At 40.2% G+C, this 25822-nt stretch overlaps 1 protein-coding gene across 7 annotated transcripts in view; it reads left to right on the forward strand.

The window, feature by feature from the left end:
• NPEPPS (aminopeptidase puromycin sensitive) overlaps positions 1 to 15533 on the forward strand; it is a 136092-nt gene extending 120559 nt beyond the window's left edge. For all 7 annotated transcript variants that reach the window (XM_081582336.1, XM_081582332.1, XM_081582335.1 and 4 more), the window contains 8 exons: positions 500 to 634; positions 1587 to 1806; positions 6560 to 6702; positions 7323 to 7379; positions 10121 to 10228; positions 10709 to 10864; positions 11140 to 11187; positions 14058 to 15533. In XM_081582336.1, the coding sequence (XP_081438462.1) occupies positions 500 to 634; positions 1587 to 1806; positions 6560 to 6702; positions 7323 to 7379; positions 10121 to 10228; positions 10709 to 10864; positions 11140 to 11187; positions 14058 to 14210 (1020 nt within the window). In that variant the 3' untranslated portion in view covers positions 14211 to 15533. The remainder of the gene's footprint in view (positions 1 to 499; positions 635 to 1586; positions 1807 to 6559; positions 6703 to 7322; positions 7380 to 10120; positions 10229 to 10708; positions 10865 to 11139; positions 11188 to 14057) is intronic.
• Positions 15534 to 25822: the final 10289 nt, after the last annotated feature.

Genomic DNA, 25822 nt, shown 5'->3' on the forward strand with positions numbered 1-25822 from the left:
ATTACCTCACTCCAAAAATCATATGAAGTTGCCTTTTAAGTCCACATAATTCTTTAAAATCTAGGACCTGGCAGTTGCTATTCTGTCGAGACTCTGGGTTCAGCAGATCAATGTTTGTAAAGGTGTAGTCTTCCTTGGAGACTTTATTATCCAAGAGTTTTTATATATAGTAAATATTTTCTATAAACTAAAAACTATCCACTGAAATTAGAAACTTAGCCAGATTATTTCCTCCTTTTCAGCCATGTTCTTTCCACTGTCACTCACTTTGCCTCCCACTTATGTCAAGTTTCTGTTTTGTATTGCCTCTGTTTTTATCTTGGACAAGTGATGACTATCTTTATGTGTTGTTTCATTTTATTCCCCGTCTGTTAACATAAATGAGCTTCATTGTTTTTCATCCAGGTGTACTAAAACTAAAACTCTTTTCATGTCTACAACAAAATGACTTAAAAAATAAATACAATTGTTTAATAATACCTGTTGGATATCTTTTCAGTTAAACCTGGGAACAGTTGGGTTTTACCGGACCCAATACAGCTCAGCCATGCTGGAAAGTTTATTACCAGGTATTCGTGACCTTTCTCTGCCCCCGGTGGATCGACTTGGATTACAGAATGACCTCTTCTCCTTGGTGAGCCTTAAATAGTATGATGGATTTTGTTGATTAAATGGTTTTGTTTTTCCTGGAATGGCTGACTGGTACATAATTAGAAGAATAGAGTTCTTCCTGAGAGGTGCACGCCTTTGGGCCTAAAGAAAATGACTAATTATTAATTGATATGCAAGATTGAACCTATATAATTTCCGAGAAACAAATCTCACTTTATAACTCCAAAACACAGGTTAGATAATTTCTAGATGTCTTTGTGATAAAATTGTCAGATTCCTCTTAATGTTCCTTTAATTGGACTTGAAATTTTCATTCCCGTCTATAGTAACTGGTTTTGGATTCCTCCTTTGTATAAACACAGATTAGCATTGATGCACAAAACCTCACATCTGCTGAGCTCATTGCTGAGAGAGACCTGTCCCAGGAGAGTGGTGTGTTTGTGCAGTTGGCTGCTGTAACAGAAGTTCTTTTTCCTAACTCGTGTTAGTTAATTCTGAAAGGGAAGAATTTGTAGTACCTTCCAGTTTGTCTTCTTTTAGAAATGAGTAAAGGACAGGCTGAAGTTGACACAGTTTGCAGCTCCAGTTTTGAAAGTGCCTCTGTCAAAAACCAAAGCCCCAACTGTTTTTGTACCTTTTCTGACACTATGAAAATTTTCAAAAGACAAACAATACCAAGACCCTAGAAACTGTATAGAAATAGGAAGTTCTCTTTCTTCTTTGTTCTTTCTAAATTGGTGAAATTTTAGCATTTTAGAAAAGTAGCTGTTTTATAAATAGCAAAAAAGTAAGGAATGTTGTCATAATACAGTTTTTATTTTATAAAATTCTATAGTGTTCTGAACTTATATAGTCTAGTCTCTTCCCTCAGGGATGACTAATTAGCAGAAGACAATGCCAAAAATGCATGCTTGTGCTTTTTGTTTTGTTTTTGTTTGAAGACTAGATTAATTTATGTTTTTTTCCTATCCCAGGCTCGAGCTGGAATCATTAGCACTGTAGAGGTTCTAAAAGTCATGGAGGCTTTTGTGAATGAGCCCAATTATACTGTATGGAGCGACCTGAGCTGTAACCTGGGGATTCTCTCAACTCTCTTGTCCCACACAGACTTCTATGAGGAAATCCAAGAGTTTGTGAAAGATGTCTTTTCACCTATAGGGGAGAGACTGGGCTGGGACCCCAAACCTGGAGAAGGTAATGAATGTACTGAATGCAGAAAGAATTGATCAGAAATTGGTCCTTTTTAACTCAGCTATTGTTGTTGTTGTTGTTATTCAGTCGCTCAGTCATGTCCGACTCTGCGACCCCATGGACTGCAGCACGCCAGGCTTCCCCTGTCCTTCACCGTCTCCTAGAGCTTGCTCAAACTCATGTCCATAGAGTTGGTGATGCCATCCAACCATCTCGTCCTTTGTCGTCCCCTTCTCCTGCCTTCAGTCTTTCCCAGCATCAGGGTCTTTTCTAATGAGTCAGCTCATTAGAAAACTCAGCTATGGTTAACAGTAACATCATCTTTGTATCTACTGGACATTACTATGTATTCAGCTAACTAGAAATTAAGACTTAGGACTTGTAAGCCTCCTGGTGGATTTACATGAGTAACCAACATAAAAACGGTGGTATGTGTATCTGTTGCTAAATATGATTTACACACAGAGCAAATGGGGAAAATAAGTCTTTTACAGAGTTCCAAAGGCCCATTTTTAGTCAAGAAAAGCTGAAGGGGATTTTGGATTATTTTGTTGTTACCATAAATACCAGACACCTTACGTACAACCTGAAATGGTGTTGAGAGACACAGGGGCCAGTTTTCTGAATTAAAGGGGTTATTTGCTTTCTACATGTGTTCTCTTTATTTCTGTAATCATGTATTTATTCTTTTGCTGTCATGTAAATGTTAGGAATAGTGAGTACAGGCTTTAGATATATTTTCTACCATATGCTAATAACTGAAGGTTGTATTTCCTCCTGCCCTTCTTGTTCTGGGAGTCTTTTGCAGTAAGAATAGTAAAAATTGTCTAGAGCTCTAGATCTTTCTTTTCACTGATTCAGCAAGCACTTAATGCACCCAGTAAATGCCACGTACTGTACTAGGAGCTGGTGGTATAACAGTGAACAAAAAGTTGCCCTGTGTGGCTTACATTCTAGGGGAAGACACAGCAAACAATTCAATAGACAGTATTTTAGGTGGCAGCAAGTATCATGAAGAAAAAGTTTAGGTAAGGTAGGTCAGGAGTAGGAGTAATAAGCCACTGTTTTATAGAATAGAGAGTGGACAGGAAAATGCAGGAAAACCCAGTGAGGTGATATTGAAGCATAAGCCGAGACCTGTAGAAGAGAACTGTGAGGCTATGTAGTGGGGAAATGGTCCAAACAGAAAACAGCAAGTACAAGAGACCTGAGATAGAGGTACGCTTAGGTGCTCAGAGAGTAACATGGAGGCTGGTAAAGTCAGGACAGAGTGAGTGTGGGAGAGAGGAGGATGGGAGCAGAGCAGCTCCAATAGGACCTTTGGGACTTTCACATTTAGTGGTAAAAACTCATTTGGAAGTCTGAAGCAGAGGAACATGGCTTGATTTACTCAGCCGTGTGAAGAACAGGCTGTAGCGGGGGAGGCAAAAGAGGAAGCAGGGAGACAAGTTAGAAAGCTGTTTCAGTAATGCATCTGGGTGCTGCCTGCGACTAGCATTTGCAAGTATTAAATTCTGGGTATGTTTTGAGGGTGGAACTAAAAATACTTGGTGGTGGCCTGACTGTGTGGTGCAGAAAGAGGGGAGTCATCAAATTTTGGCCTGAAGAACTGAAAGAGTGAAGTTACCGTATACAGAGACAGGGAAAACTGCTGTAGAAGCAGGTTTGGGTGCAAAAGGGAATCAGGAGTTTTGTTTTGGACATGTTAAATTTGAGGTCCTTTTAGACATCCAAGTAGAGAGTACCATGCCTAGAGGTGCAGGCTGAGTAATACATTTAGTGCATAGATGGTATTTACAGCCATAAGATTGGGTGAGATCACCTATGGCTTGAGTGTAGGTGGAGAAAAGAGGTGTGAGGACTGGGTCCTTGGGCAGTTCAGGATTCAAAGACTGGGTAGAAGAGGAGGAATCAGCAAAGGAGACTGGCCAGTGATGTAGGAGAGTTAGGAGGAAGAGGAGTGTCCCAGAAGCCTTAAGCAGTAGAGGGGGAAAAGTGATCAACTGTGCCAGTACTGTACCAAGTCAGGCAGAATGATGATGAAGAACTGATGGTTACATTAACTGGGTTCTATGGCATGGTGGAAGTCCACCAGGACTTCCTTCCTCAGATGGTAAAGCGTCTGCCTACAATGCAGGAGACCCAGGTTTGATCCCTGCATTGGGAAGATCCTCTGGAGAATGAAATGGCAACCCACTCCAGTACTCTTGCCTGGAAAATCCCATGGACGGAGGAGTGTGGTAGGCTACAGTCCACGGGATCACAGAGAGTCAGACACGACTGAGCGACTTCGCATGGCACGGTGGTGAACATCACCACAATGGAAGGGGGAAAAGGAGACAGCAGTTTCAGACAACTTTTTAAAGGAGTTTTCCTAAAAAGAAAATCAGATAAAAGGGATTAGGAGAGAGATGTGGGACCAAGGAGGCACTTTTTCATGGTGAGGAATTTTATAATATGTCTTTGTTGATGAAAATGATACAGTAAAGAAAAATTCATGATGTGAAAGAGAGAAGTAGCTGCTGGAGTGATGGCTGAATACTTGAGAGGAGTTGGCTTTAGGTTGTAAAACAGCAGATCCATAAGAACAAGACAGGAAGTAGATGGACACAGATGGAGGTGAATTGACGGGTGTTGCACTTTTCTTTCATGATGATAATATGTGAGACTTCGAGGGCTCAAAAACACCTTTTTGAAATAGGGAGAATGTCTTTAGTTTCCCAGTTTTACAGATGGAAGAATCACATATAGCAAAATAATAAAGATATTACTGCATCAACACACCAAATCAGCACCAGAATTATAAATTGGTTCTTTTAAGAACCTCCACTAGTCTCTAGTTGTGTTGTCTATTGATTTCTTATGGTTTCCTTAAACTTTTTATGGAGTTACAATTTAAATACAGCAAAACGGATAAGTTCAGTTCAGTGACTGGGCAAATGCATACCACATTTCCATCACCACAGGAAGTTGCCCTGAGGCTACTTCCCAGTCAGTTCCTGCCACCCCCCTACCCTTCCACCCCCTGCTGCTGCTGCTGCTAAGTCACTTCAGTCGTGTCCGACTCTGTGCGATCCCACAGAGGGCAGCCCACCAGGCTCCGCCGTCCCTGGGATTCTCCAGGCAAGAACACTGGAGTGGGTTGCCATTTCCTTCACCAACGCATGAAAGTGAAAAGTGAAAGTGAAGTCACTCAGTCGTGTCCGACTCTCCGCAACCCCATGGACTGCAGCCTACCAGGCTCCTCCGTCCGTGGGATTTTCCAGGCAAGAGTACTGGAGTGGGTTGCCGTTGCCACCCCCTGCAGGCAAATGCTAGTCTGACTTCTTTCACCCTAGATTAATATAGTCTCTTCTAGAACTTTATATAAGTGGGATCATAATATATATTCTGTTCTTTTATCTGGCTTCTCTCAGTATACTCGAGCTTCTCGCAGTATAATGTTCTAGAGATACATCTAGGTTGTTCATTTCTTTTTATTGCTGAGTGGTATTTCATTGTATGAATATATCACAATTTATTTGTCTGTTGTGCTGTTGGAATCGATCAGTTTGTGTGCTAGTATTAACTTTTTTTTGAGATATAATCAATATACCAAAAAATGCACCCTTTTAAATATACAGTTCAGTCTTTTCTCACAGTGTTGTACAACTACCACCACCACCACTATCTTAATTCCAGAAAAATTTCTTTACCCTCAAAAGAAGCTCCATACCCGTTGGCAGTTACTTTCTATTCCCTGGCAACCCAGTCCCAGGCAACCACTAATCTGCTTAGTGCCTCACAGATCTGCCTGTTCTGACATTTCATATAAATGGAATCATACTCTGTGTGGCATTTTTTATCTGGCTTCTTTCACTTACTACAGTATTTTCAAGGTTCACCTGTGTTGCAGCATGTATCAGTACTTCCTTTTTATAGTCAAATAATATTTCATTGTATTGCATGGTTATACTACATTTTCTTTGTTCGTTCATCGGTGTATATATGCTTGGATTGTTTCTACTTTTTGACTGTTATGAATTCATTTCTACAGAGTAGAATGTGTTTATTAACCTTTTGAGGAATTACTGGACTTTTTTTCAAAGTACCCACACCATTTTACATTTCTACCAGCAGTATATGAGGGTTCTAATTTCTCTCCATCCTTGCCAACACTTGTTATTGTCTTTTCTTATTTTAGCCATCCTAATTGGTATAAAGTGGCATCTCATTATGGTCTTGATTTGCATTTCCCTAATGGCTAATGGTATTGGTTTCATGTGCTCATCAACTACCTGCATATCTTTGGAATAATGCATCAGATTTTGATTTTAAAGATCTAAGATTTCAATTTAATATCCCTGGCATACTAGTTCTGTGTGTGACCTTTCTCTAAATTTTGGGTCAAAACTATATGATCTAAGTGTATTCCTTTCACACATAATTCTTATTGGTGTAATTACCTAGATGGAGAGAATATTTAATATTTAAGTAGATACAGATGGCATTGAATAAAAATTTAATAAATACAGTTAGCATTGTAAAAAATACAGTTGGCATAGAGTCAGCATATTTGCCTATCTTAGTGTGTTACGTACTTCGTTCTTATTATTTGATAAATTTAAATCAAGTGTTCTCTCAAGTACTAAGGTAATTGATTTTGTTTGTTCAAGATTGTAGGCATGGTATAACACAATTATACAATATCCAGGTGGCATATTTGTAAAAAATAAGCTTTTTAAGTAGTTCTGTACCTCTTTTACTTCTCAATCAGGTCATCTAGATGCACTCCTGAGGGGTTTGGTCCTGGGCAAACTAGGAAAAGCAGGACATAAGGCAACATTAGAAGAAGCCCGTCGTCGGTTTAAGGACCATGTGGAAGGGAAACAGATTCTCTCTGCTGATCTGAGGAGTCCGGTAGGTTTTCATAATAAAGTACTTTGATTTCTAGGTGTCTGCATCATTCTGTGTAGTGTGGAATGTATTTAATAATAACCAAAAATGACCTAAAGAGTCTGCTTGCAGTGCAGGAGACCTGGGTTTGATCCCTGGGTTGGGAAGATCCCCTGGAGAAGGGAATAGCAACTCACTCCAGTATTCTTGCCTGGGCAATCCCGTTGACAGAGGAGCCTGGCGGGCTACAGGCCATGGGGTTGAAAAGAGTCAGACACGACTCAGTGATGAAACAACAACAAAAATGACCTAAGTATTTACCTACAAATCACGCCTAATTCTTTTAATACACACCATTTAGGGAGTCTGTAGGCAACATCTCATTTGTGTAAAGTTTCTCAGTCCACACTAGGGTAGTAAAAGGTGATTGATTATCAGTGCACAGTCTCCTGTGCTCTGCTGTTACTACCTGCCATCTACTTTTCTGGTTATTCAAGTGGGCTCTTAGATTGTTGCCATAATTTGTATATAATACCCACACAATTTTTTTTAACTTGCTTTCTGTCTTGTCTTAATATTAGAATATTTGGAATAAGTTACATATAATCAGATGCCTTCTTTTTTGTTCCTGTATTCTCTTGTAGGTCTATCTGACTGTTTTGAAGCATGGTGATGGCACTACCTTAGACATTATGCTGAAGGTGAGTAAATTTGGAAAGGGCTCCTATTTTCTGCTTTTGAAGTTGAATTGACATCGAGAGTAAGAGCTTGAATGGTTAAAAAAAAAAGTCCTAACAAAAGAAATATATGCTGATATGCATACTGTAGGCATGCAAATATTTAGGAAGCTATAGGAGAAATATCTGCTCATCTGTACTACCAATACAAATGCCAAGTCATCTCATTTATTCACTTTTATAAATCACAAGTTTATGTGTCTTAATACTAAAATGTTAAGTTTGATTAAAAAGTCCAGTTCTTAAAAATTTTCCCATCAGTGCAAACTTACTTGGGGTTCTGCCCATTTTAAGTTTATTTCTGTGCTTAGGAAAGGGATAGATGATTAGGTGCCTCAAGGATTTGGTCTATGCTGGTGCCTCATGAACGGACAGGAAATTAATTCACTTGCCTTCATAGCCTCTGTAGTTTCCCAGGGTGGTTGGCATATAATTAAACTCTGACTTAGAAAAAATATAGATAAAACTTTCCATGTCCTTATAATGGCAGTGATCTGTTTGAAAGTCCTAATACTGTAGAACAAGTGCTATCTCCAGTCCTTATCCATGCAGTTATTAGTCTAACCTGGTTGCATTAGAGGTGGAGGGAGCTGATGCTACTTATCAAATAAAATATGCAATATGTGCCTAAATACCCAAATCCTCCATCAGACCCATTCATTAAAAGATCCACACTTAGGGATCTTAATCAGAATACTTTTCTGATCCCAAGTGCATCAGAATTACAAATCTAACTTCTGGTATTTTAGTTTTAAACAAATCCTATTTAAATGATTAGAATGTTTTAAAAATACACAAGCATTATTTAAGAAACTATATTGCAATTGTATTGCTTTAACTGCCTACCTTGTATAAGGATTTCCTTTCTAATAACATAAAAAATTATACTTTGGGTTTACCTTTCAACTAAATGACATTAAGGTCTCTTCTCACTCTTAATATTCTGTGACCCTGTGCACTGTAAATCATGCATTTCTTTTTATGTGAAATGAGATAGTTGGTATATTTTGTCTATTCCATAAAGATATGGGGAAAATAAGGGTTCTGAAAATTTCATGACAGGTCCTTCAACATTTTCATGTCATGGCATACGTTTAAGAATTTATACCAGTGTGTTTATTTAATAAGAGTTTGCATCTGTTTAACACAAGGGAGCCCACAGTGATTCAACTTTACTATGCAAAGAGTGCTAATGATGGCAGAATCAGGGTTCTTCAAGAAACCAGTTAGGGGAGGTTGGGGAGGGATGGACTGGGAGTTTGGGATTAGCAGGTGCAAACTGTTATTATATATGTATAACTGAATCACTTGCTGTACACTGAAAACTAACACAACATTGTAAGTCAACTATACCTAAATAAAATTAAAGGAAACGAAGCCAGTTGATGAGAGATGAGGAGGATTTTGTGTTAGTAATTTAAGAATAATGAAGCAGGATAAATAACTAATTCAGAGTATACTTGAAATGTAGTGTTATGGTGCCATCTAGTGGACGCCTGTAACAGGTCCTCTTGGGGGTGGGGTGGGGAATGCTTCCTAAATGCCAGAGTTCAGACCTTGAATATTAGAGCTGAAAAGGACCTTAGAAATCATCTGTCCACCCCGCTCATTTTACAGATGGGGAAACTGAGACCTGGAGAGGTTAAGGATTTAGTCAAGATCACACAGCTAGTTAGAGGCAAAACTGGGTCTAGAACCCAGGTCTTCTGACCTCCTATCTATTTTACTACACTGCTGCTCAAAAGAGTCCAAAGGAAAGGAAGAGGAAACTGGGAGCTGTGATGGGGTCTCCAGACACTGGTCAGTGTTAACTCTTCAGAGGGGAAAAAAAAGGTCAAGAGAGTCTATAAATTAAGTTGTCTTAGAGAAGTATCTCATATACATTTGAAGTTCTAATTTTAAAAAAACATAATAATATTTTGTTTCTAATTATGAAAAGAGATTTTGGTATACTCACTATGGAAGATTTAGAGGATAGAAAAGTATAAAGAAGAAAACAGAACTTACTTGTAATTTTAAAAAGATCACAAATATAGCATGTATAATATGATCTTATTTGTGATTTGGTTAATGTAAATATAGTAATTTTTTCTTTATGCTTTTCTATTTTCTTAATGTTCCGGATTCATAATACTTTGCAGTTAAAAATGTGATGCTGCATAATCCTACTCATCAGAGACCATTATTAATGTCAACATTTTGATGTGTTTTCAGAGTTTTTTCTCTCCTTCTCATTCAATTTTTAAAAATTTAGAACCATTTTGCTTTGTATCCCTTCTTTCAATTAATATATCAGTGGCATGTTTATGTCATCAAATTATTCTTAAAATATTACTTTCAATAATGCTTCCTGTATTTTTTACTGATGAATTGATTTCCAGTGATATTAGTAACGATGATTATTTTGCCTATCTAACATAGAACATTAGTCAGACATCAATGAATAAAGAATTTGGTCATGACGGGCTTACCCCTGAGATCTTGAGGTTGAACCGCTTAGAACCGATGACAAGCTGTTCGTGTAGTGACTGACACCTGATGATTTACTGCCGGGGCACGGGACAAATTTAGTGCTCAGAGCTCTTGAAAAATATTCTTTTGTTAATTTCATGTCCTGCAATCTTAGCCAATGAGAATGTAAAGCAAAAGTTTCACCTTATTCAGGGAGAAGTTAATTGTCTCTTTCTGTATTTTTTTCACTATAGCTTCACAAACAAGCAGATATGCAGGAAGAGAAAAACCGAATTGAAAGAGTCCTTGGGGCTACTCTTTCACCTGAATTGATTCAAAAAGTCCTCACGTTTGCACTTTCAGTAAGTTACAGTGAAAACTTCTTTTAGAGGGAATTATTACCCACTGATCTATAGCAAGTGTCCTTGATTCAGTATTCTTTTGATCTGTCTTAATCCTAGACTAAAGGCTTCCTCTTTCTTGAAAAACTGGAGTAAGCTTTTGTTAGTAACCAGTATATTTCCCTCTAGTGGTAAGAATCAGAGTAGTTGGGAGACAAAATAAACTGGAAGGTTGACACATCCCTGTGCCTACTTTCTGTCTCTTTCTTTCTTTACCCTAGAGCAGGTATCTATTGAGCAGCCATCTATTCTACCCATCTCAGTGCTTCATTCTCAATTTGGCTGATCTGTAGGTTAAACATTTTCCTCTTTGCTAGAAGCTTCTGGTGCCAGTTATTCCTAAAACAAGAAGGGGATTACTTGGGTACCTCAACAGTATTTGCCCTTTCTGGCATCAGACAATATTCTGGATACGGTAGACTTGTGGTTCTCTTTTTTTAGGAAGAGGTACGTCCACAGGACACTGTGTCAGTAATTGGTGGAGTGGCTGGAGGCAGTAAGCATGGAAGGAAGGCTGCTTGGAAATTCATAAAGGACAACTGGGAAGAACTTTATAATCGATACCAGGGAGGATTCTTAATATCTAGACTAATAAAGGTAGGTGAAAATGTTTATTTTGAATAGCTTGCTTATCATGGATATTATTGAGAGACATCCATGATTCACTCAACCCATAGATTATCGTCTTTGCTTTTTAAAAGTTTCCTTAAGTAGTTACTAGCTTTACTAAAGAGTTTCTCCATAACCCATCCTGTACCCTCTAGAATAAACTCAAGTTGGGAAAGAGTGGAATGATTTGTTTTTATGGTAAATGGAAGTTTGTTCCTAACCTCTTAGCTGTACTTACTAATTATAAACCATTGCTTTTTCAGCTATCAGTTGAGGGATTTGCAGTTGATAAAATGGCTGGAGAAGTTAAGGTAAGGAAAGTACAGTTTACTTTTCACTTTTCAATCCAGAAAATAAAAGTACTAATCAAATTATAATCATAGATTGTTGGGGTGATGTTGTGCTTTGGTAGTGTCTCCATGTTTTTCTTGGAGAAAGGTTAGGTTGTATCCTTAAGGCCCGAAGAATTTAGAGTTGGAATCATCTTTGAGGGCATTAAAGTGGTTGAAAGAATGTGGAATTTAGAGTCAGTCAACCTGGATGTAAATCTGTACTCTGCCCCTTGTTAGTTGCATGACTTCAAGCAGGCTTTTTAACCTCTATGAGCCCCTCTCCTCTTCCATAAAATGAGGTGATAAGGTTGTCTAGATTAAGTAATATAGGGGGCCGGGAACATAGATCCTTCATATTAGTTCTTTTTCCCTTCTAATACTCTTCATAGGTCTTTTATGTGCACAGAGAGACAAGATGACTATGTAGGGACTCTACTCTTAGCCCTTATAAGTGTCACTTCTACCTTCATTCTTGAAAGCAAGAGGGTTTCAGGGGTGAATTTGGAAATTCTGAGAGCTATAATGTTTGGTTCACATTATGAGTTAATTTCCTCAGTCACAGGTTAGTACATAATGGAGAGTCTAGATCAAGATTCAATATATTATGTATTGTATTATGTAAATAATTACTTTGTTGTAAAGGTAATAAATATTCCTGAAGGAGAAATACATATAATTAGTTCAAGGGGAGGGCAGTGGCCAAGCTAAGACTAGTAAAGTAGCCTGACTGAAGAGGGCCTTGTAGGCCATATGAAAATGCTCCTAAGAATGGGAAGCCCTTGAAATGGCTTATAAACAAAGGGTGACTTAACCTGGTTTATATGATAAGAATTTCAATCTGGCTGCAGTGTAGAGAATGCAGTTTGGAAAGGGGAGATATTGGGAAGCCAACTCACCAAGCAAAAATGATATAGTAGCTTGGAGGAGATGGAGTGATGAAAGAGATTCAGTTCAGTTCAGTTGCTCAGTCGTGTCCGACTCTGCGACCCCATGGACTGCAGCTCACCAGGCTTCCTTATCCATCACCAACTCCCGGACCTTGCTCAAACTCATGTCCATCGAGTCGGTGATGCTATCCAACCATCTCATTCTCTGTCGTCCCCTTCTCCTCCCACCTTCAATCTTTCCCAGCATCAGGGTCTTTTCAAATGAGTCAGTTCTTTGTATCAGGTGGTCAAAGTATTGGATTTTCAGCTTCAGCATCAGTCCTTCCGATGAATATTCAGGACTGATTTCCTTTAGGATGCACTGGTTGGATCTCCTTGCAGTCCAAGGGACTCTCAAGAGTCTCCTCCAACACCACAGTTCAAAAGCATCAATTCTTTGGCGTTCAGCTTTCTTTATGGTCCAACTCTCACATCCATACATGACTACGGGAAAAACCATAGCTTTGACTAGATGGACCTTTGGCAAAGTAATGTCTCTGCTTTTTAATATGCTGTCTAGGTTGGTCATAACTTTTCTTCTAAGGAGCAAGCATGTTTTAATTTCATGGCTGCAGTCACCACCTGCAATGATTTTGGAGCCCCCCAAAATAAAGTCTGTCACTGTTTCCATTGTTTCCCCATCTATTTGCCATGAAGTGATGGGACCGGAAGCCATGATCTTAGTTTTCTGAATGTTGAGTTTTAAGCCAACTTTGTCACCCTCCTCTTTGACTTTCATCAAGAGGCTCTTCAGTTCTTTGCTTTCTGCCATAAGGGTAGTGTCATCTGCATATCTGAGGTTACTGATATTTCTCCTGGCAATCTTGATTCCAGGGCTTGATTTTGTTAATCTTTAATATAACCAATATTTATTGAATGTTTTGTCTGTATTGTGAACATATTTGGGGGAGGAAGAAGGAAGTAGTCAAGGATAATTTCCAGGTTTCTTATATGTAAGCATTGGTACTATTTGTTGAGGTAGAATGAGAGGAAGTCTTGTATCTTACTAGGGCCCTAAGAACCCAACTGTGATAGGAGCCTTGGAGCAGGAGCCATTGTCATCCATGACAATAAAGTTACTGATTTCTAAGAGGTTTAAACTTAATCTGATGAATTAGTCATTCTCTTATATACTTGTGATGACTAGTTCAAAGGAAAGACCCCCGTACCCGGTCCCCATCCTTTTGCTGGTTGGTATTTTCTATGAAACCAGGTGTACTTTATTAGAAAATGGTTTATTCAACCTTTAATCAATAAGCATTGCAATAATTACAATGAACTCTGAAGTAGTTTATTGTATGAAAATGTGTCTATAAAATTTTCAATTATTAGAATATGGCAGCAATTTAAGCTTCTTAGTTTTATTATCCCTTACAAATTAATCTTTATTGGAAGTAGCCAAAATGTGTTGAGTCCTTAACTACTCTGTGCCAAGTATTATATTTTCTCATAGATGATAAAACAGAGCAGTTAATTTACTCAGTCACACTTTTGTACATGATGGAGCCTAGATCAAGTCCCAAGGCTGATTTCAAAGTCTAGACTTCAAGTAGGTTTTTTTTAACCCCTGTGTGCCAGTCACATCTGTAAATTGGGTGATAAGATTGTCATTTAGATGAAGTAACACAGGGGGCCTGGTCCTTGACAATAGTTCTTTTTTACTTTCTTTTGCTGATTGGACAATGAACCTTAAAGAATATAGGTTCTTTCTCTTTGATTAGGTTTTTTAGCATATAATACATTAGGGGAAGAATTCCTGTAGGTCTAAGGCGCAGCTTGTTTTCTTTTAGCCTGGCAGTGGTAAATTTTCATGAGTGAAGCTTATGAATCCTTCATAGACAGTGGATATTTTTTCATGACCTGTGATATTAGCTTCTTACTGTTACTAGTAATGATCCTATATTCTGGATTGTTTTATGCCAGGCTTTCTTCGAGAGTCACCCAGCTCCTTCAGCTGAGCGTACCATCCAGCAATGTTGTGAAAATATCCTGCTGAATGCTGCTTGGCTAAAGCGTGATGCTGAGAGCATCCACCAGTACCTCCTTCAGCGAAAGGCCTCGCCACCCACAGCATGAACCTGGAGCGGTTCTGCTGCTTCGTGCAGGGATAAGGTGCAGCGACTGAACAGCTGACTCACATGCCAAGAACTTGGAGTCTCCTTTCAAGCCAGTGGGGGTTGGACAATGAATGTAGTTAACTGGTTCCTGCTCACACTCCAGAATTAAATTCTATTGAAAAAGGAAAATCAGCAATTCAGCAAAAAAATAAAAATGTAAATATGATAGTAATAAAATAGAGCATAACGAAACTGTGAAACTTCCTGAAGCCTTGTCAGTGGTTAAAAGTATTTAACACTCTCCTGTTAATGACAGATGTTCTGTTTTTATAACCTACCAAAAGGAAACTAGAGGCTTCTGTAAAGAGGATTTTTGTGAAGTGGGTTCTACAAGCAGCCTACAAGCCAAGTGTCCATTGCTGGGAATGGTTAAACATTAAAGGCTGATAGCTGGTATAACATAGAGTCTGTGCATAATCTCAAGTGGGGTTTTTTGTTTTTTGTTTATTTGGCATGGGGACTGATCAGGAAGATATATTTTCCTGCATAACTCAATCTGAACCAAGGATTGTAGTTTTCCTCCTTGCCTTCCCTTCTGTGTGACCCCTTGGCAAGAAAAAAAAAAAAGTTAAAAAAAAAACAAACCTATCCTGGTCTGGGTTTCTTCCTTCCCTTAGTTCCATCCCAACCCACCACCCCGGTGTCCTTCTTAGAGATAAATAATAAGGAAACATCTTTTATAGCCACATTAAATAAGAGAAACTGATATACATTATTTTTTCTTTCTTTTTTAAGATGACTTTTAAGAATCCTGAAATGCAAATAGGTGAGACAATAGGAATGAAAAGTTTTCAGCCGCCTTTCTGAAGGAGTTATTCTGCTGAAAATGGTCTGACAGGCCAACTGTTGACCCTCTTTCTGACAGTATCAGCACTGGCTTCTCCTGGTTTGGGGGCCTGTAAGAAGTCAGTGGTTGCTGATGCAGGGCCCATGTATTAGTGGTAACTGGTTTAAAAAAAAAAAAAACAAAGACTATAAGCCTGTGTGTGCCACTCTGCTTCCACAGTGTATCCTACTAACAAGCCTCACCAACCTAATCCAGTGAGTTTTAACTCTCAATCTCATTCCTTTCCTCTTTCTCTACTTTTTTTCTTTTCTTTTTCTTTAAAAAAAAAAAATATTTTTGTGTGTTATTAACAGGAATTCATATTTGGTGTGGCTTAACTGTATTTCAGAAGGTCATCAGATTGTGAGACTGCTTCCTTGAAACATTTTTGTGCTATTGTTTTAAAAAAATAATAATTAAAAAACAGTTGGCGTTAATAAAAATGTCAATGTGAAATTGATGTCCTGATGTCCTTTATTCTCTTTGGTAAGCAACTAAAACCTTTTCTGTCATTCAGTAGGATTATAAGAAGTTTTACTACCATAGGGGTTTTTTGAGTCTAAGAAAATCCAGTTGCTGAATTTCTAATGAATAGTACCTAGCCAGAAAAACCCTAAGATTCCTCCTAAATTACTTCTGGATTAACTCAGAAACCTCTTACAGCTTCTTAGAGTCAACATTCAGGAGTTAACCTTAGCCTGCCAGTTCCTATGTACTGAGGCTTCCTTCTGTCTAGGCATGTGCTTACGGCACCAGCAAAGTAAAGACACCAAACCGACTGAAAGAAATTGTTTTAGTGAAAGAACTCACAATCAAATGCTGGAAAGAAGTTGTCTCAGTTTTAGCACACGTGCAAGTGGTGTGTATATAACGGTTCAGTGGTTTGAATCATGTTGGGGAGGAGATGGTGCTGGCTGCATTCCTCTTCAGAACTGCTTCTCATCCTGTTTTGTGTCCCAGGTCTTGACCCCCGTGGACTGCATCAACGGGGTTCCTTTGCCCTCTGACTTCAGGTTGTGTTGATCCAATTAGTAACATCCTCAGAAGATCAAAAGGCTGAGGAATGGATATTTAGAAGCCTGGGTATTTATTTCCCTGGCTTCTTAGTCACCAGGTCACATAGGTTGTCTGTGTTCCTCTACCAAAGACTGTGACTCCTAACAAGCAGCCCTCTTTAGCTTCCAGCTCCTTCTCTCTGCACCTTTAGATCTAGGGATAGAAAGGACCACTCATTTACTAGCTCCTGAACTCTGCCCATGTCTTTGTGAACAGTCCCTTTATTAAACCTTCCTCAAATTACCCAGTTTGAGTGTATTCTCTCTTTTCCACTAATATCTTGATTGATTTGGGCACCATAGTCTTGATGCTTTGGTCTCCAAAGGTCTTAATCCAGCCTTTTCCATGTCAGATGTTTTATGTGGCTGCGCCGTGAGGCTTGTGGAATCTTAGTTCCCCGACCAGAGATTGAACCAATGCCCTCGGCAATGAAAGCATGCATGGAGTCCTAACCACTGAACTGCAAAGGAATTCCCTGTCAGATGTTTTAGTTTATTGTTTGTCTTCCAAATAGCTCCCTATCCTAGGTAATATACTCATTTTACAGATGACAAAGCAGGCTCAGAAAAATTAGGTAAACAGCAAATAACTCTCAGTCCTAGTGGTCAACTCAAGCTTGCCAGTCTGCACGAACCTGTGTTCTTCCAGCTGATTGCGAGGTTTCCACAATTAGAAGATCATGCAGTCACAATGGATACAAGCAGTAGCTTTAAAGATAATGATTCTCCTTTTCCCTAATTTTTGTGAAAGTTGCTCAGTCGTCTGACTCTGTGACCCCATGGACTGTAGTCCATGGAATTCTCAAGGCCAGAGTACTGGAGTAGGTAGCCTTTCCCTTCTCCAGGGGATCTTCCCAACCCAGGGACTGAACCCAGGTCTCCCACATTGCAGACGGATTCTGTACCAGCTGAGCCACAAGGGAAGCCCAAGAATACAGGAGTGGGTAGCCTATCCCTTCTCCAGCAGATCTTCCTGATCCAGGATTCGAATTGGGGTCTCCTGCATTGCAGGCGGATTCTTTACCAATGGAGATAACAGGGAAACCCCCTTTCCGTAATATCCTTTGGTTAAAATTTTTAGGAGAAATGAGAAGGTTTGGAAGAAAGACAAATGTGTTAGTTTCTTATACAGAATGTTATTTTATATTCATGGGAAGCAGTAAAGGCTTTTGGGACAGTGGGCAGCAGTGGATGAATTCTTATCTGGCATTTTCTAAGAATGAGTTTCAGGAAGTAAGGAACCCCTTTATAAAGAATGTATCTCTGTAGTGTGCAATTTGGGGAATATGAGGGGTTTTATAGCTTTAAATCAAGTCTTTCAACTCTGTTATCCAAATGAGTCCTGGACTTGGAGCCACATTTGTAGGGCTAGTGATTTTTTTCTCAGGAAGAAAATAAAAAGTTCTTGGTAATACAATGTTGACTCTCTACTTACAGTATCATATTTGACTGAATAATAAATCAGCTGATGAGAATTTAATCTACTGTTACTAGATACTAGTTTTAGGATCTCGGAGTTGTTTTTACTAGGACTCTGTCTTCTGTGGGCTTATACCAGGTGGCTCAGTGGTAAAGAATCCACCTGCCAATGAAGGAGACTCGGGTTTGATTCAGGAAGTTGCCCTGGAGAAGGGATAGGCCACCCCCTCCAGTGTTCTTGCAGGGGATATCCCATGGACATAGGAGCCTGGTGGGCTACAGTCCATGGAGTAGGGTAGCAAAGAGTGCATGACTTAGTGTGCATCTTTTGTGGTAATGCAAAATACCCACCCCAAATTGACCTGCCTTCTTAGAACAATCCTAGGACAAGCGAAGTGGTCAAGGTGTTTGGTTTCAAATGCAAGAGTGAGAAGGGACCCTGATATTAATGAAACATGTGGGCCAAATAACTGCTTTCCCTAGGAAACCAAGTCAAAGGATTGGTTCTTCTAACATTTTGATGGTTAACTTTGTGATAAATGGTAGTGTCAGGAAGGAAAGTTGATTGGGTTGTTACTGCCACTTGTAGATAATTCTTGTTGTTCTTCAGTCGCTAAGTCGTGTCTGAATCTTTTTAACCCCATCGACCACAGCATGCCAGGGTTCCCTGTCCTTTGCCATCCCCTGGAGTTTGCTCGAACTCATGTCGTTGAGTTGGTGATGCCATCCAACCATCTCATTCTCTGTCACCTCTTTATCCTGCCCTCAGTCTTTCCCAGCATCAGGGTCTTTTCCAATGAGCTGGCCCGTCACATCAGGTGGCCAAAGAGAACTCTGCTTCTCTGATTTCGTTGCTGATATCTGGCAGCTGTAGCTTTCACCCCTGAGCTCCTGGTCCAATGCTGGGGTGGAATTAGCAACAGAGAAGGAACATAGCTTACTATCATAACTTGTGCTTTCTCAGGAAGCTGCCACCAGCTGACAGTAGATATGCTATATACCAATTAAAATGAAAACCAAGAAGGGAAAAACAGTCTTGCCATAGTTTGGCTGATCATACCAATATGGCCCTCTGTGACATCCACCTCCTCTCACCTCCAGACAACCTTAACCTTTCTCATAAATTTGACAAATTGTACAAGTATACATTACACTGCAATCTTAACCCACTCTGATTCATTAAGGTGTTGATTACCTTGTATTATGTATACTAACCTTATGGATATACTCTTCTTCATGCTCATTTGACTTTTAAAGAAATTAAGAAGAAAACAGTACACTGAATGGGTGATGATTTAATAGGAGAAATCTCAAGACAACACAGGATACAAGATAGTGGAGGAGAGGTGAAGAGAAACAGTTTATAAGAAAAAAATACAAAACATTTAAAATATTTGACATGAATGAGGATGGGTGAGATGATTACTGCTTTTCTAATAGGTCAGTGGGCAATTCTATCAATGGAGCATTTAAAGTCAGGAGAATGTGAAGGGTGTAGAGGATGAAGTTAATGCTGTGGCCTTTACAAGTGTAACGAAGTGCCTCCTCTCGTGTCATCCTTGAAACAGACTCTCTCTCCACTGGATAGACAGCATGTCTTACAGAAGATCTCTTGGCTATCAAAGCTGGTCTTTCCCTGCCTCTGCTGAGACGTTGCTCCTTATAAATGGAAAATTCTAAACCTGTGTGTCCAAATACAGCAGCCACCGGCCATATGCAGCTATTTAAGTTTCCCCCATGCAGCTATTAAAGTTTCCCACATGCAGCTATTTAAGTTTAAAGTAAGTTCCACATTCAAGTGCTCAGTAGCCACCCATGGCTAGTGGCTGCCATATTGGGCAGTACAGATACAGATCGCATCCACAGCCGAAGAAAGTTCTATCTGAGCACCCTGTTCTACGTCTAGTATGTGCAAGTGTATTCTTTGTGTATAGAGAATAATTAGATAGTCTATGCTCTTCTTTGGGCCTCCCAGGTGGCGCTAGTGGTAAAGAACCTGCCTGTCATTGCAGGAGACATAAGAGACGTGGGTTTGACCCCTGGGTGGGGATGATCCCCTGGAGGAGAGCATGGCAACCCACTCCAGTATTCTTGCCTGGAGAATCCAATGGACAGAGCAGCCTGATGGGCTACAATGGGGTCACAAAGAATCGGACAGGACTGAAGTGACTTTGCATGCGTGCATGCTTTTACCAACCTCTTTGTAACAATTTGCTATTCATGTAACACTGTATCCCCTTAAAATTTTAATTCTGTTCAAAAATGTAATACATATCCATTTTCCAAATTTTGAAAGGAAAAAAAACACCCTAGAGAATGACTATCCCTTCTTATAAATCCACCTCCCAAAGACAATCATGCTTGCCAGGTAAGTTTGGGGCATATTCTTCCAGCTATGTTTTTATATACTAGGCATCTAATTATTTTTAGTATGAAGACAGGCTGTGCCCTCTTTGCCTGTTCCCCTTTGTAACCAGTGCCATAAAGTTTCAGTCTTTGCCTTATGCACCTAAGTGTGCCAGGCTTACACCTGAAACCCCTGACGTCAAGCTCTTAAGTCATGGAGCTCACCACCAAAGATGACTAGAGAACAAGGAAATAATTGGCAAATGCATACCTTGAGAACATCTTCCTTGTTTAGATTCTTTGGCTCATGAATGTTTTCCAGCCTGACTGCCTGACGCTAAGTGCCAGTTCTATGGAGTGTATGTATTTGAAGAATGTGGCTTTAAGCTCTTGGGTTCAGTTAGTTTAAGTGGTTCATGTAATGAATTCACTCAATGTTCTTTCCTCACTGGCAATGTGAACTGCACTATATTTGGAACTAACATTTGCAACCTTATACACCATTGCCTGGCTATCTAGCCACAAATTTTGATTACCATGAACTGGACTGAGGAAGGTATATGGTGACGGATTTCATGAAGACAGTGCTAAGGAGAGAGATAGCTGGCTTGAGAACCCACAGGGAGGTCAGCTTGCTGCAGCTGTTGAAATGAGGCCATGAGTTCCTCCCACTGGCCCCTGCTTACCTGCTTGATGCCTGCCTCGCCAGCTTGGGCCACTGTGTTAGTTCCACTCCTGTGCTTGTACCACTGATTTGGTAACTGTACCTCACTGCTTCCAACATGGAAAATGAATGTGCCACACAACTCTAAATGACCCACCTGTGTACATCAAACCAAGGCAAGACCTGAGACACGAGTAGTCTGAGTAGCTTTCAATGTCCCTGTCATCTGTGATCCACCCTTGACTATCTCAAAAGGGTGCTGGGCAAAGGTGGTCAGTGGTACAGGAGCATCACAGAGACAACCGAAGAGGTGAGAACAGCACCAGTCTTTTCTAGTCGTTAACAAAGAATACAGTGGCACTGTGCTCTAACCTTACCACCTGCTATTTGATGCGGGAGGTGTGCCTTTTGGTCACAAAGAACCTTGATTATTGAAATATCAGAAGCCCCACAGCATTGGACTAGAAGGCAAGGTTCTGATGCATTAGTTCCATGGCCATGGAATCCAGACAGCAGACGCGTTACAACAGCTTTCAGAGTAAAAGTATATTATACGCGGCACAGAGCAGGAACAAGAACTACTGAATGAATAATTTGTACTTTTATTTTTGGCTGCACAGGTCTTCGTTGCTATGTGGGCTTTCTCTAGTTGCAGCAAGCAAGGTCTTCTCTAATTGTAGTGCATGGGCTTCTTGCTGCAGTGGCTTCTCTTGTTGCAGAGCACAGGCTCTAGGCATGTGGGCTTCAGTAGCTGTGACAGGTGGACTCAGTAGTTGGGGCTTGCATGCTCTAGAGCATGAGCTTAGTAGCTGTGGCACACGGGGCTTAGTTGCCCCACAGCATGTGGGATCTTGGATCAGGGGTTGAACCCACGTCTCTTGCACTGGCAGGTGGATTCTTCACCACTGAGCCACCAAGGAAGTAATGCTCCTGGATGAGTAATCTGAAGTGTGATGAGTCTTTGGAATGGGAAGTGCTGGGTGGTACAAGGGATGTTACTGGCAAGCTCCATGTAGCCTCAGTGTTTAGGAAAGACTCCCATGAAGAAATGTTAAACTGTGACTCAAAAGATGCTAGCCAGGAAAAGAGGACAGGGAAGAGCGTTCTAGATGGCAGAAACAGCACATGTAATGCCAGGCTGATGGCTGAAGAGAACCTGACCTATTGAAATAACCACAAGAAATCCAGAATATCTATAACAAAGAGAGTTCCTGGGAAGGTAGTGAAAGAGGCTCTGGAGAGGTAGGGAAGGCCCAGGCTAGGGCGGGACTTAGGCCACGTTGAAGATGCTAAACTTTAGCTAAAGGACAATGGGAAACCATCAGTTTCCTTATCATAAAGTGAGAAATAATAATCTCAGAGTTACCAGGAAACAAGATGAGAAAAATGCAAGTGAAAGATCTTTGTAAGTTACAAAGCATGATAGGAATGTTACTAACATTGCAATATCATTAGTAGTAATAATAAGCAGGGCTGCTTTCTCAAGTAATAGAAGTAATAGCATAAATCTTCTAAGTGGGAACATGAGGCGGTCATTTCCACCCCACCTCCCCAGCCATGCTGTGCAACTTGCAGGATCTTAGCTCCTGGATCCGGGATCGAAGCTGTGCCCCTCCGCAGTGAAATCACAGAGTCTTGACCACTGGATAGCCAGGGAAGTCCCTGAAACAGTCTATAAAGTATAAAACTCCTACTTAATTCAAGGGAACTGATAGAAAGGTCAGAAGTTTATTTTAGCTGAAACCTGCAGTGTGAGGTGCATGAAGCCCAGGCGTTAGCTCAGCTCTTTGGAGCAAGATCACACCATTTATGGCCATGTGTGTTTCTCAACTCCACACTGACTCCCCATCACCACTTGCAGAAAAGATCAGTATTCTGCCTCCTTCTCAAACCCACCAGAGCAGAACGGCTGACACATTCTTTCCTCTTCATTTCTTCCAGCCAGAGCTGGGGCCCAGCATCTCCTTCCTAGGTCAGCTTTTGTGGGAGCTGTCACTGTTCCCCAAACATTACACTCTTCTGAGCTCTTCATGGCAAGATAATTATCCCAGTTAGCACCTGCATTACATTTTATGAAAAATTTGACACCTTTCCAATTCTGTGACGTTTTACTTTTACAATGGTTCTGTGAAGTAGGCACAACCGAATATCATAGAAACGATGCAAAACCGGGAGCTCTCCTCTCCTATCTGACTGGCACAGATATGCCACCAGGAGAACTTAATGGTTCATTTTAGGCCACTTCCTCTCTGCCTGCAGCACATTAAGTTCTATCCAATGACAGAAGGGCAGAGTTTCTGCAAGTGTAGCATTTCATCTGGTCAACCAAACCAGACCTAATTCTTCCCCAGAGGTCAATATCATCAATGCTCCACACTACCACACGCCAGAGGTTGCAAACTTGCATTTTGTCTTTGACATACAGAATGTCTTTAAAACTCTTTGAAAATTTTAACGCCAGTTTTTAAAAGTTAAATTGCACATCAAAGTTCAGATTTCTAGCTTTTCCCTTTTTAAAAAATTTTTATTGGAATATAGTTGGTTTACAGTGTTAAGTTTCAGTTGTATCCAGCTTTTCTTGAAAAATCAGATCTGACATCAGTCTCTGGAGATGAGCAGAGTCTTCTGACTAACACACTCTACCTCTGTCCCTACTCTGACCAGATCTTTTATGAAGGTCCCATGACAGTTCCAGAATATGAATTTGTATACCTACCCCCATACACACCAGGCATCATGAATATGGAATCCCTCCTTTGTGACTCTTTCATATGCATAGGGTTTATTCTGTTTGGATGCAACTTTGAGAATGTTTTGGAGATCTTTGTGTAGATGAGAAAAAAATGCCTTGGCCACTCCAATGGCCATTCCAGTCTACTGGGTCTTAATTATTTGCAGCTACTTCCCAAGGGTAAAGTTAAAAAACTTTATCCCACCAGACTTCTGTTAGGCCACTCCTTTCTGTTGTCTCCTCTGTTCCTTCATTCTGGCCCTTTTTTCATTCATTCAAAATTCAGAACCTTTTTTTATAATATATATACTTAAGAAGGTGCCGAGACAATGGCCTCAAATCATTTTTTAAAATTTTGTTCATTCATTCATGTATTTAATTTTGACTGTGCTAGGTCTTCATTGATGCGTGTGGGCTTTCTCTAGTTGCAGTGTGCGGGCACTGCAGTGGTTTCTCTTGTTGCAGAGGATGGACTCTAGACCCTGGGCTCAGTAGTAGTGGCCCACAGGCTTAATTACTCCAAGGCATGTGGGATCTTCCTGGACCAGGGATTGAACCCATGTCCCCTGCATTGGCACGTGGATTAACCACTGGACCACCAGGGAAGTCCTCAAATCATTTTTGTAATGAGATAGAGAATTTTTAAAATGTCTTACTGGAATCCCACTTCGAGTATATATCCAAAAGAACTGAAAGCAAGATCTCAAAGAGAGATGTATATACCCATGCTCATAGTAGCATTACTTACAATAGCTAAGAGATGGAAGCACCCAGGTGTCCACTGATGGATGAATGGATAAATAAAATGTGCTACATACAACATAATATTGTTTGGCCTCAAGAGAGGAAATGGATGAACCTCAAGGACATATGCTAAGTGAGATGAGCCAATCACAAAGAGACATACGCTGTCTCTAGATACCTTACAGAAGGTATCTGCTGCTGCTGCTGCTGCTAAGTCGCTTCAGTTGTGTCCGACTCTGTGCGACCCCATAGCCGGCAGCCCACCAGGCTCTGCCGTCCCTGGGATTCTCCAGGCAAGAATACTGGAGTGGGTTGCCATTTCCTTCTCCAGTGCAGGAAAGTGAAAAGTGAAAGTGAAGTCACTCAGTCGTGTCCGACTCTTAGCGACTCCATGGACTGTAGCCTACTAGGCTCCTCCGTCCATGGGATTTTCCAGGCAAGAGTACCAGAGTGGGGTGCCATTGCCTTCTCCGACAGAAGGTATCTAGAGTGCTCAAATTCATAGAGACACAAAGTAGAATGGTGTTGCCAGGGGCAGGGATGGGTGAGGGGAAAGTAGAGAGTTGTTCAATGGATATAGAATTTCAGTTTTGCAAGATGAGTAAGTTCTAGAGAGCCATAGTGATAGTCACAACTATGTGACTATACTTAACCCTACTGAACTATAAAAATGGTTGATGGTAAATTTTTTAAACCATATTTTTTTTAAACTGTTTTTTAACGCATCATTAGAGATCTGAGTTCTGCTAGGGGTTCCAACACTGACTTCTGTGACCTTCGGGAAGGCACTCTCTGGAACTCAGGTCCTCTTCCAAAAAATGAGAGGGGAGAAGAGAGAATAAAAACACCAGCCTTGGTGTGGGGCAGACAGATGTGACAGTGCAGGGTGAACAACTGAATGCTCTGCAAATATCAGATGTGCTCATCAACTCAAACCATGGTCTCTGTGGTGACTTAACCGTAGGTTAAAAAAAAAAATCCAAGGTCTGTGTTAAGTGCCAGAACCTTACAGAGGAAAGAACAAGAGCCTGTCCTCAAACTGCTCACAGTCTAGTGGAAAAAATTAAAACAGAACTAGAAAAAAATTTACCACAGGTCAGTCAAATTTGTCACAGGTCAGTCTAACACATGACAGATTCAAATATATACAATTTAATTCCCTATTAATGGGATAAAAGTTGGACATACACTATGACCTGTTGTTTGGGTAAATCAACAGTCTCAAATTAGAGCACAAGTTTAAATCTAGATAATCTTTTCCAGGTGTTTAGTGTAAAAATAAAAAAAAAATGTGTGTGCGTGTGTACTTTCATCCATAGCCTTTTGCTTAGATGCATTTTTTAACTGATATTTTAATTCAATTAGTTTATTAATGTACTGATTTATTAATTGCATTTAATCAACTTGATTCCCATTTAAACAAAAGAAGCCCCAGACAGCTGGAACAAAGAGCACTCCTACTGGCTGGACAGCAGTCTACAAGGAAGAAAGCCTGAAGTGTGCAGGTTGATGGAGACCAGCCTCCATATTCTGTTGACACAATTATGTTTCCATAAATATTATCCACAGCCAAGCCAGTCTACTGTGATTAAGCTTTGGTTTTTAGTCTTTAAAAATATTTTTTTCCTAATCATTAATAAAAAAAAAAAAATTGGGGGGTGCACACTTAGATTTCCAGGTCCCTATAATGAGTTTTTCTCTACCATCACCGAAAGTGTAGATATTTCCTATGTTAATTTCATCTGATTTCTTGGAGACATCCCTTCTAGGGCCTTCTGTCCTCCTA

This window comes from Giraffa tippelskirchi, chromosome 3 (assembly GCF_054371585.1).
Source record: "Giraffa tippelskirchi isolate mGirTip1 chromosome 3, T2T-mGirTip1v1.2.pri, whole genome shotgun sequence".
In the NCBI taxonomy this organism is placed as follows: Eukaryota; Metazoa; Chordata; class Mammalia; order Artiodactyla; family Giraffidae; genus Giraffa; species Giraffa tippelskirchi.